Genomic DNA, 12823 nt, shown 5'->3' with positions numbered 1-12823 from the left:
TGCTCACGAGAAACTTTCGCGTGCTCACGTGAAACTTTCGCGTGCTCACGTGAAACTTGCGCGTGCCCACGTGAAACTTTCGCGTGCCCACGCGAAACCTTCGCGTGCTCACGTGAAACTTTCGCGTGTTCACGTGAAACTTTCGCGTGCTCACGTGAAACTTTCGCGTGCTCACGTGAAACTTTCGCGTGCTCACGTGAAACTTTCGCGTGCTCACGTGAAACTTTCGCGTGCTCACGTGAAGCTTTCGCGTGCTCACGTGAAACCTTCATGTGCAGAATTTTTTTAAGTTTAGTTTTGCGTGCGCACGTTGAACTGTCACATGTGCGTTATAGTTTCATGTGCGGACGCAATAGTTTCACGTATCGCACGTGCGCACGTGAAACTATCGCGTCCGCACGTGAAACTATCGCGTTTAGTTTTGGGTGCGCACGTGAAACTAAACTTTATTTAATTTGTGCTCCATGTCCCCTCCGGGGCTCCATATAAAGGTGTCTGCTTAATGAATGTACTGTATATACTGTATGTTTACCCATGCTGTCAGGCTCCATAATAACAGTGTGAGAAATATGAGGAAACACACTGATGGTGTCTCTTCTGGTTTCTTTGTAGAGGAATCTGTTGCCCGCAAAGTAAAGTCCATGGATGTCTACCTCTGATCCCAGACCAGACAGATGCCAAGACACTTTATCACCTTTACACATATTCAAGCCTTTCAGATTTCCATACATGTATCCATTGAGTGCTGTGAATAAACCGTTCAGATTTGTTTAAGTAAAATACTAAACAAGAGACATATAAATGTATGCTTTATTGAGGACCGATGCTTACAGTGCATTTTATTGGACTCCTGAAAATCTTCATTCTCTTTATCAACAGTTTTGGGCTGTTTCGTGTATCTGTTGATGTTGTCATCTAAATACCAACTCAAGTTCTCATCAAAAACAGTGGCAAGAAGGTGAAACTCTTTTTTTACGTTCTTCTGTAATGAGAAATATTGGCTGCTAGTACTGCAAGTATTATTATATCACATTATCTGAAACAGCCAGAACCCCACAAAACGTTATCACATATCATTTATTGTCATCATGTCCTGTCTGGACCTCAGCATTGATTTCTCTCACCTGCTTCCCAGATTTTAAGGATTTTGGCTTGCATATAAGAAGCGGTCCAATCAGTCCAGAGTTTGTGTCTCGGATGGGATCGACAGCGGAGTAGTACAGATATGTGATGCAATCTGGGTCATTTTGGGTTGGTCCTCCACCCTTAGGCACCACCCATTCATACTGATAGGTGGTGTCAGGAAGGACCTTCGCTGCAGGCAGTGGCTTAATTACTCCTGAATGAAGTCAATACAAGCTAACTTCAGTAAAGTACATTACACTTTTTTGCATTCAATAATAGCATACTTTGCCATTTTGTCAGGAGCATCAGTAGTTTTTGGTCTTACTTGCTTCTTTCTTGAGTTCCCGAAGCTTTTTCTCAGTGTATGACTCTGTATGAAGACATTAATATATTATATCTTTTATATTTTTACATATAATTTTTTTTTTACAGAGGAAGAAATTGATTCTTTACCTTCAAGGACATTGTGATAAAGAGTGCCATCCATCTCAATGCTGTATTGCACTCCATGAGGTTGAATACTGAAGGGTCTGTTAGCTTTATTTCTGAATGTTACTTTTATTGTGTCCTCTTCCTCTGCTCTGATGACTGGACCTGAATAACAAACCATCATTCTGGTGTTAAACGATTAGTCTATTTTCTTAAAAAAATCCTGATAATTTACTCACCATCATGTCATTCAAAATGTTGATGTCTTTCTTTGTGTTGTTTGAGGAAAACCTTCCAATATTTTTCTCATTTTAATGGACTTTAATGGACACCAACACTTAACAGTTTTAATGCAGTTTAAAATTGCAGCTTCAAAGGACTCTAAACGATCCCAAACGAGGCATAAGGGTCTTATCTAGCGAAACGATTGTAATTTTTGGCAAGAAAAATAAAAAAAGCACTTTTAAACCACAACTTCTCGTCTATCTCCGGTCCTGTGACACGGCAGCGCGACCTCGCGTAATTGCGTAATGCCGTGGAAAGGTCACGTGTTACATATACGAAACGCACATTTGCGGACCATTGTAAACAATAAACTGACACAAAGACATTCATTAGTATCATTCCACATACAACAACGTCGGAACGGTCCTCTTTCTCAACACTTGTAAACACTGGGGCGTAGTTTCGATACGTCATCCGTGACCTCTTGACGTGATGACGCATCACGTGAGGTCGCGCCGGCGCGCCACAGGACCCGAGACAGACGAGAAGCTGCGGTCCAAAAGTGCACATTTTTTATTTTTCTTGTCAAAAATTACAATCGTTTCGCTAGTTAAGACCCTTATGCCTCGTTTGGGATCGTTTAGAGTCCTTTGAAACTGCATTAAAACTGTTATGCGTTGGTGTCCATTAAAGTCCATCAAAATGAGAAAAATCCTGGAATGTTTTCCTCAAAAACACAATTTCTTCTCAACTGAACAAAGAAAGACATCAACAGTTTGGATGACATGCTGGCGAGCAAATCATCTGGATTTTTTTTACGAAAATTGACTAATCCTTTAAAGGGACACTCCACTTTAAAAAAAAATGCTGATTTCCAGCTCTCCTAGAGTTAAACATTTGATTTTTACAGTTTTGGAATTTATTCAGCCGACCTCCGGGTCTGGTGATACCACTTTTAGCATAGCTTAGCATAATCCACTAATCACGCTAAAAAAATAACCAAAGAGTTTTTTAAAATTTAACTCTTCTGTAGTTACATCGTGTACTAAGACAGACGTTCAATTAAAAGTTGCGATTTTCTAGGCCAATATGACTAGGAACTATACTCTTATTCTGGCGTAATAATCAAGGACTTTGCGGTCGTACCATGTCTGCAGGAGGTGCAATGATATTACGCAGTGCCTGAAAGTAGTCCCCTTGGTTACTTTCAATAGCAGGGGACTATTTTCAGGCACTGCGTAATATCATTGCATAATATCATCATCTCTTTGTCACTGTTGTCTATAGCATGGTCCAGATGATAATTGTAATTAAAAAAAAAAAAACATATTACCCAGAATGCCCAGATGTTGCTCCTCAGTTGTTCTCTCTTTACGTTTGCTGAATGTGTCATCTGTATACTCAATATATTGGACCTTCTTGTATTTGCCACCAATGCGATCATTACGGTTGTCAAAGAAAGTATCGGACACACTGTAGAGTATTTAGAGACAAAAAAACATCTATGATCAATGATTGTCTTCTTTAACACCATTCAACTGAGAGATTAGGAAAATATTTATACCTGTCTTCTGTAAGTTTTTTTCCTGTATACTGGTTTATCGCTGTGGGCCCATAATCCCAGATGATTTCTTCAGCTGCAATGTAATACTGTCGTACTTCTCCAAATGGTCTGGGTTTATGTACATTTGGAAAACACTTCTTTATCTCAAAAATGGCCTGCATGCCAGCTGAAAATGGGGAGAAATGCCATTAATGCAACACATTTCAATCTGTAGAGAAGACTTATAGCAATTTTGCTGTCTTGCTCCCTGAACTGTTTTAATTTTTCGTAGCTATGTTTACAAGTTTAATCGAGCTCAAGCTGGTTTATGTGTAGTTACTCAGCATTCAGCTTTCCAAGTACAACTCACTTCTCTTTATTTATTCACCCTCATGTCATATAACAGGAGTAAATGGTTTGACAATGTTGGCAAACATGTTGGCTACCATTTACTCCTATTATATCAGCGTAATTTAAGTTTTTCCCTACTGAAAAATCCAGCTAAAACCAGCATAAGCTGGTAGCTGGTTTTAGCTGGTTTAAGGTTATTTACGCTGGTCCTCCCTGCCTGGCAATGCTGTTCATGCTGGTGGGCCAGCTGGTATTCCAGCCTGACCAGCTAAGTCCAGCGTAACCAGCTTAAAATGTGACCAAAACACAGCTAGACCAGCTTGCTACACCAGCAAAACCAGCTTCCTACACCAACAAAACCAGGTAAAACCAAGCTGGAGACCAGCTAAAACCAGCTCACCAGCTTATGCTGGTCTTAGCTGGATTTTTCAGTAGGGTTGTTAGGGCTTAGCCGAATAAATGAAGTCAGTGATGGCACGAAAGTGCGTAAATAATTTTTTAATGATTGATATATTTATGTAAACTGGAAACCAAGCGAAATAAGATCATTATGGTGACAACATAAAGAAATGTAAGAAATATTACTTTACCTTCCAGGTGATCGTTGACTTGACAGCTGAGAAGCCACTGGCCAGGATTATCTGCAACCATCTCTACATTGACAAATGTGGCTGGAAACAGACTGACCGTGTCAACATGGTGGGTTTTGTCTGTCAAGACCTGACCATGAAAGTATGCCGAGTGGATGTCCACCTCATTTCCCATCCCAAACAGGTGCCAGTGGATTTTGTTGCCCATACACATACTGAGATCCGGCAGATTACCGTAGACATAACCGTTAATAGAGAGTAATATTGTAGGAGAAAGATGAGATTTCTGATTTAGCCTTGCAACTACAGAACACAGAATAATATCATAGTTAGAATTCATTGCGTTTTTTTTTCTTGTCTTAAATACTGTTGAAAGTTTTTTTGGTATTTTCCTGTTTTAGTATTGCATTTCTAGAAGAGATTAGGTGTTGTAGCTTGTTATATAACCATGACCATAAAATGGCATTTGCATCATCCAGTGCAGACAAAGTGTCTTTGACATGCACCACTTGTGGTACCCTGTCGTCCAGCATCTTGCTTTTGGCAAAATGGGTCACAGGTGACGTCAACAGTGCACATGTGCTCATATGCTAGTGCGATTGCATCCTTGATCCAACGTAACTAACCCTGTTGCTTTTTTGAAGCACCTCTATTGAGGGTGCAAGAAATAATTGACCAGTCCTGGAGCAAAAAACAAGCACAGAATCCTCAGAAAGTAACTCTTGTTGGACAGGCACCACGTAAAGAGTGAAATACTAGAAAAAACCTCCACAAGTACCATCAAATGGCACCTGCCCCACAGTAAAATCAGCCACATAGATCTTTAAAGAGCCAACCCTACAGAAAACCACTCTTGAAGAAACAGTAGCTCTTAAGAGTCATTACTTGAGTGCATACAGGTACCTTGTAGTAGCCTGGTCCAACCAGACTCGCGTACATTCATTTCATTTGTACAGAGAGTCTGGCCACGCTCCATTGCAAAGCATTACTTCCGTTAAGGAGGGTCCTCTGTTGAAGTTTAAAACTATTGGATCTGCCCAGAGTCACTCAGGATCTGCCATAGACAATCGCTAACGTGTGGTCGTGACGTATATCATGCGCCAAAACCGGCCGGAAACAACAAGTCCGAATAATCAGACCAACAAAACATAGCAAACATTGTTCTTGCTCGGTGCACCACACATGAGACAGAAGGTCCCTCCGGTTTAGAATTTCCCAGCAAAGATACTATTTATGAGAACCATACTAAAGCAGGCCAAAACTGGGCCATATGCAAAAACCATACTTCATTCTCCTGTACCCTTGCTAGAACCCCCAGGAGTGGCGCTATATGGGAAAATGTATGCAGATACCTCAGCCACATCTGTATTATCGTGCCCAGTCCTAAAGAAAAGAAACAAGTGAGTGGACTTGACCAAGATAAACAGTCCTGTACTTCCGCCTTGCTGAGCCTCAGTGAGAGCAGTTTGTCCTGGAATCAAAGCAGGTTTACCAACCTGATCAAAGGATGCAAATGCAAACCGCCTTGGTAATTTCTATATGATAACGCACCCCAGCCTGTATGAGAAGTGTCCCTCATGCAGAGTTGTTGGATTCGTAGTCGACCGGTGTCATCTCCACAGAAGAATGGTTTGAACACTTGTGCGTAACCGTTACAAAACTCTTACACAAGTCCAACAGAGCTCTTACATTTGAGCCGTCCTTGTAATGGCCTTATATGGAGCTGGTCTAATGGGATGACTAGGTCTGCTGCTGCTATAAGACCTAGCAGGCTTTAAAATGAACAAACTGTCATACTCTGGCTGAGCCTGAAGCTGCCAACACAAGCAAGAATCGACTCAACACATGCAGGAGATAAAGTTCTCACAGTACACCTAGAAAAGCTCACCACTGTTTTAGAGAAGGACTACTTTTTGAGCTTCAGTTAAAGACCTATACATCTTAAATCAACAATAACAACATAAATCAATGATAATGAACCAATGTCAAACTGAAAACTCTTCAGACTGAGCTGAGCCAGTGTCAAGGTCATTCAGTACAGGGATGCCCGGGAGTCACTTCCTGCTAATTTTGTGGTGACTAGGCCAGACTGAAAACAAACATGAGAATCTACCAAACAACCTCCTCACTGGATATGAGCTACAATATGATTAAATGTTATATCTCGGACCTGTATGTTCTTAGAGTGTCATTTAAATAACATAAATCAAGATTGTTAAGAAGAAGTCAAGAAGGTCCGAGGCGATGCAGGTCCCAAACCAGGCACTGATGCAGCTGCTCAGGATGCTCTCAACAAGGAAAACAACTTCTGTTTCTCTACGAAGAATTAGAAGCCAATGGATAGAAAAGCAAGAATCTCTGAAGGTCAGGGAAGACTTTAGTTCTGGGAACTGGTCTGATGGTTGCCCTGAAACAGCTCACTGGCAGGGAACAATTGAACATATTGAACTTGGTACTGATTAAAAGTAGATGAATGCCTTATTCAGTACAATCTCTTGTGTCCCAATACCCTCCAAGAAGATGGTGGGCTAACCAGAGACTGGGTGGAAATCCTGTTGGACAATCCTGCTCCTTAAAATGCAGGTTTCAGCCCCTTGAGTGGACTGAGGAAGAATGGAGACACAGTGATGTGTTGAGGCAGATGCTCACATTGGGGCCACTGCGATATGCTATGCTCCAGCAACAAAGAAAGTCTGTATTCTCTCCATAGCCTTAAGGTTGAATCTAAATATTCTACATCCAGCTCCTCAAAACTGGATGCAGGCCAGCAAAATATCCAAATGTAGATCAAAAGACATTACAGAGTGAGTCTGCTGATCTGACATGGGAACATCAGAGTCATGTGATAGAGAGAGAAAATCGGTTACCCATCAACCAGCAAACCTCATAATTGCATCTGATGCACTGCCTTGGCAAACCCATGTCAGTAAAATGACACCTGGCTCACTTTACTTAAAAAGAGAGCCAAACAAGTTTTTTTAACACACATGCACAAATAAACATATGTCTTCCTGAAGACAAAGATCTGAGGATGACTGATGCTTCCTTTGTCTTGATGACATAACGTTTCATCACCTGACCTCTTTGTCTTACTTTACATGCAGTGAGATCATGTTGGAAACTGTTGTTTACTGGATATTGTTCCATATTAGCGGACAACCTACAGTAGCCTAGATTGTTCATAGTTATAACAAAACATTATTGACTTTTTTATGTACTCACAGTGCATTTTATTGCTTTCCTGAAAGCCCTCATCATCTTTGCTGATTTTGGTGGCTGCTGAGCAGTGCGTCTTAATGTTTTCATCCAGATACCAGCTGAGGTTCTCATCAGACACGGTAAACATGAGGGTGTAAAGATAGTCACTTGACTTATCACCATGAACATCCAAACTGACTGAGAATTACACAAACGAATAAGAATTATCCAGATACTATATCACAACTTCTGTTAAAGGTACATTGTGTAACTTTTAGAGGATCTGTTCTATCTGTAGCGTATCTCACATAATAAATGTTTTTTATCGGGTCCCCTTACATCGGGGTGGGCATTCCTGGGGAGGGTCACTGTCCTGCAAAGCTCCAACCCTAATCAAACACACCTGAAAATCGAAGCAAAGGCTGCGACTAGGAAATGGCATTGAATTCAGGTATGTTTGGAGCTAAACTTTGCAGGACAGTGGCCCCTCAGGACCAGGAATGCCCACCCCTGCCTTACATGGAAGTCGCGGTCATGTTTCTACAGTAGCCCTAAAAGGACAAACTGTTCTACAAACTGTGTTTTGTCACTAAGGCCCTGTCCCAAATGGCGCACTTCATGTGGACTTTCGGTCTTGTGGACTTAAATTGCGCGTGCTCGCTTAGTCCACGAGTCCGTAGGGTGTCCCATCTGTCATTTTTACGCTTTGAAGTGTGCTCATCAGCGCCTCCTTTGCCCCCTTGATGCGGTCTTCAGCGAAGCCCGCACTGCAGCAGGCTTCGTGCACTTTACCAACCCAGAAGTCCTTGCGAAAGAGCAATCAGACCAATCAGACGACGGAAGGGAGGAGCTCACACTGACGGGCAACTTCTCTACCTATTTTTGGTGTGACGCTTGAGTCTGTCCCAAAATACGACTCCGTTGCACCCACATGGACTCGCATTAAGGGTCCCTAAAGTCTGGACTACGTGATGTCATCAAAGTGTGGACTCTGAGGAGGACCACAAGTCCGGAGTGTGCCATTTGGGACAGGACCTAATTTGTCTTAGACGATGACGTGTTTGTCCTGTGACGGCTACCATATGCGTTTTGAAATTGAGGGGTGAGCTGTTGGTTGCAATTCGCAACCTCATCACTAGATGCTGCTAAAATGTACATGAAAATGTTGTCATGATTTGAATGTCAATTTGTGAATTGTCAAAGAGGTTAATTCCCAGATAGATTCAATTCCAGATTCCGAGGGTGGACCCACTCCAAAGTCAGCAGCATCGCTGTACCTCTATCTATTGCTATCTGGGTTCAGTTTAGGGAACTGACTACTGTAGACAAAATATAAGCAATACATCTCAAAATGGAGTCAGTGCTGAATGTTAGTGACCTTAAAACCACATAAAAAGGACAGATTGTTCAAGATTAATTTAATGCTTAATAATATCAACAACAATCACTCAAGTAATCTGTTGTTGGGATGTTTGCTTCTTCTGGGACAATAAAAAAATATATAGACTTCTGGCTACACAGCTAAGTGAATTTTGTACCTTTTTTACATATGATGAGAGGTCCAATCAGACCAGACGCGATATCTTTAGGCGCATTAACATGTGAATGATAAATTCTTGTCAGACAGTTCGTGTCATCTTTTCCAGGGGTGTGGGAAGCAGGCAGAGTCCAAATATAGGTGAAGGATTTCCCAGGACCCACAGCATCATCTGCTTTTTCGGCCTTTTCTGATGAATCAGGATAAAGTGCCCCTGAAGAAACAGTACACAGTGTTTTAACTCTTTCACCGCCATCGACAAGTTATCTCATCAATTAAGAGAAAACGCTTCCCTGCCAGTGATGAGTATTTCTGGCTTTCCGCAATACAGCCGTTATCCACCAGGTGGATTTCCGCAATTTATAAAATCTGGAAGTATCGCCTAGGGCAAGCAGCTGGATGTTTGTGTATGTTTTGAGGTTCTCGAATCTGATCTTTATCAAAAGTCCTTTACAAAAATGGAATTATCTAAACTTTTTGCTCAAAATGTGGTGTTTTTGAAGAAACCTACCCATATTTGAGAGGCGATAAAACGAGAACTAATGAAGGTAGGATGAAAGTTTTTTGTTTGAAAGCAAAAGGTCTTTTCTTTCATTTGATATATTGTATGTTTATATACAGTATTTAAAGAAGAACATTTTCTGGTAGGCATTACATTTTTGTGAAAATCATGAAAAATGCTAGCGCTGGCTGGCGGCGAAAGAGTTAATGAGCAGGAGCACAATAAAACATACGGATAGATAGGAAATTCACAAACGACCCATTTAAAGTTTCATTGCAGCACAAACCTTCATTGGTCTTGTTGTAACTGAGTCCATGAGCGTGGAGGGAGTATGCCCGTGTGGCCATGTTCTTCAAGTGCACAATAACAGTATCATCTTCCTCAGCACTGATAAGAGGACCTAAGTAGCCCAACCATTTGGGTTTTTCTATCTCCTGTCTGTAGGTGGCATCAGTATATTGCAGATACACAGCCTTCTTATAGACCCGACCAATTCGCTGTTCTCCTTTCTCCAGAAACACTCGTGCATGTCTGTTAAAACATGTAAAGATATTGATCAATTCACAGATTTCTTCCACTTGATGTGTGTCCTGTCTTCACAGCTATAACTATATAGAAGCTCACCATTTGAACAAGACATATTTTCAGCATGATCTCACAAGAATTCGTACATATTTGAGTTGGCTAATTCGTATGAATTCATCTGAAGTTAAAGGAATAGTCTACTCATTTTCAATATACGAGTAGTTATACAAGCAAGTTTGGTGGTACAAAATAAAACGTAGCGTTTTACTAAGCGGATTTAAAAGAGGAACTATATTGTATGGCGTAATAGCACTTTTGGGAGTACTTCGACTCGCCTGAAAAGTCCGCTCCCCTTCTCACTCTCATAATGGGAGAGGGAGGGTGTTACTGCGCCGAGTCGAAGTACTCCAATAAGTGCTATTACGCCATAAAATATAGTTCCTCTTTTAAATCCGCTTAGATAAGCGCTACGTTTTATTTTGTACCACCAAACTTGCTCGTATAACTATTCGTCTTAAATAGGAAAAACGTTGATGTGTTTGGTCACTTCTAACTTTATCTCTGTTTGATACCATTGAATAAATGGGGCTAAGCTAAATGCTATCGAACTGTCGCAAGGCGCTTCAGCGCCTTCGTGCACGCACACAGATGACAGAGGGATGTATCAACAATTCTTAGTTAAGGTAATAACATAGTTTAATATTGAAAATGAGTAGACTATTCCTTTAATCGTGCAAAAACGTATAATTCTCATTAAAAAAAACCCAACCCCAACGTCACAGGGGTCAAGGAAAATCATACAAAAACTTACAAATGTGGTCATATGAATTAATATGAATTAGCCAATTTGTAAAATATGTATGAATTCTCTTGACATAGCGTTGATATTTTGAGATTTGGTACTACCTATACCCTGTAGTAATGTCAAAAGCTGTCACTGGGATTGTTCCCCTAAAAATAGTCCCAATATGTACCTTTAAGGTACTTATAAGCACACTTTAGGTACAAATGTGTGCTTTTTGAAAAGGTACTGCACAGGGGCAGCTCGTGACTTCTCTTCCAAGAGGCGCAAATTCAAAATATGTGTTCAGAGTGTCATGTGTGTTGCTCGTGTTTTCAAAATATGTGTTTGTTGCGTCATGTGAACAATGTGCATCACGTGTTTTGTCAAAATTAGTGCCTGCTGCACACACGTCAAAACCGTTTACGATAAAAGAGACGCTCACGTTCACAAAATACACGCAAGACACTCCCTTAACAGTAAACTCTGATTATGCATGAGATTATGCGAGTATCTCTTTTATCATAAACCCTTTAGACGCGTCTGCAGCAGGCACTTATTTTGACAAGACAAGTGATGCACATAGGTTCACTCGACGCACCGAACACATATTTTGAAATTACGAACCACACACATGACGGGCTACATACATGTTGTGACGAACTTGTGACGATTGGGTTTAAAAGGTGCAAACCCAACCTGTTGGGTTTTAATTTAACCTATGCTGGGTTGTTTAACCCATTTTTGGGTCAATTATAAACATTATCTGGGTTATTTTAACCTAACCGCTGAGTTTGTCCTTGTTTGACCCAACGCTGGAGCTTCAACTCTGCCTCTTTGGACCCACTGCCCTGTAAAGTTTAGTTTCAACCCTGCACCGACACACCTGCGTGTAATTGATCCTGAAGACCTCGATTTGTTTGTTCAGGTGTGTTTAATCAGGGATGGACTTTGCAGGACAGTGGCTCACCGGGAGCAGGGTCGAAGACCTCTGCTTTAGTGTGTATAAACAATAGTTAACGTGATGCTTAATATAACAAATACCATTAAAGGGACATTCCACTTTTTTTGAAAATATGCTCATTTTCCAGCTCCCCTAGAGTTAAACATTTGATTCTTACTGTTTTGAAATCCATTCAGCCGATCTCTGGCTCTGGTGCTAGCACTTTTAGCATAGCTTAGCACAATCAATTGAATCTGATTAGACCATTAGCATCACGCTAAAAAATAACCAAATTATTTTTCCTATTTCAAATGTGACACTTCTGTAGTTACATCGTGTACTAAGACCGACGGAAAATTAAAAGCTGCGATTTTCTAGGCAGATATTTTCTTTGTTACTTTTAATGACTATTTGTGGACAGTGCGTAATATCACTACGCCTGTGCAGCCAGGTTACATCGGCAAAGTCCTTGATTATTATGCCAGAAAATCGCAACTTTTAATTTTCTGTCGGTCTTAGTACACGATGTAATTACAGAAGAGTCAAGTTTTAAATAGGAAAAATATTGAAACTCTTTGGTTATTTTTTAGCGCGATGCTAATGGTCTAATCAGATTCAATGGATTATGCTAAGCTATGCTAAAAGTGCTAGCGCCAGACCCGGAGATCAGCTGAATGGAATCCAAAATGGTAAGAATCAAATGTTTAACTCTAGGGGAGCTGGAAAATGAGCATATTTTCAAAAAAAAAAAAAAAGTGGAGTGTCCCTTTAACAAATGATACATATAATATTACAGTTTTAAAATTTAATTGCATTTCATATTACAATGATTATTCTGTTGTAAACTACAATTTTACATATGTCATGTGTATATATTTTACGCAAAAGTATTTGTACTCACTCATCTTCTTTGATGGTTTTGTTCTGAATGACATTTTTACCAGTCGGTGCATAATCCCACTGAATTTCCTTAATGGCAAAGTAATATTCTCTGGTGATACATGACACAATACCAGCAGAACACAAAACCACCAACAGATTCAACTGCAGACGCTTCATTGCGGATCAAAATCA

General features: G+C 40.6%; 1 protein-coding gene across 1 annotated transcript in view; it reads right to left on the bottom strand.

The window, feature by feature from the left end:
• cp (ceruloplasmin) overlaps nucleotides 1-12823 on the bottom strand; it is an 18945-nt gene extending 6122 nt beyond the window's left edge. The window contains exons 1-12 of the mRNA XM_073861756.1: nucleotides 12651-12823; nucleotides 9787-10031; nucleotides 9000-9212; nucleotides 7488-7659; nucleotides 4264-4520; nucleotides 3344-3509; nucleotides 3113-3252; nucleotides 1579-1719; nucleotides 1451-1495; nucleotides 1125-1339; nucleotides 832-982; nucleotides 533-745 (exon numbers count right to left, since the gene is read on the bottom strand). Of these exons, the coding sequence (XP_073717857.1) occupies nucleotides 533-745; nucleotides 832-982; nucleotides 1125-1339; nucleotides 1451-1495; nucleotides 1579-1719; nucleotides 3113-3252; nucleotides 3344-3509; nucleotides 4264-4520; nucleotides 7488-7659; nucleotides 9000-9212; nucleotides 9787-10031; nucleotides 12651-12808 (2116 nt within the window). The 5' untranslated portion in view covers nucleotides 12809-12823. The remainder of the gene's footprint in view (nucleotides 1-532; nucleotides 746-831; nucleotides 983-1124; nucleotides 1340-1450; nucleotides 1496-1578; nucleotides 1720-3112; nucleotides 3253-3343; nucleotides 3510-4263; nucleotides 4521-7487; nucleotides 7660-8999; nucleotides 9213-9786; nucleotides 10032-12650) is intronic.

The sequence above is a fragment of the Misgurnus anguillicaudatus genome, chromosome 23 (genome assembly GCF_027580225.2).
Source record: "Misgurnus anguillicaudatus chromosome 23, ASM2758022v2, whole genome shotgun sequence".
Lineage (NCBI taxonomy): Eukaryota > Metazoa > Chordata > Actinopteri > Cypriniformes > Cobitidae > Misgurnus > Misgurnus anguillicaudatus.
Note: the sequence above shows the minus strand (reverse complement) of the source record. Positions and strands in the feature narration are given on the sequence as shown.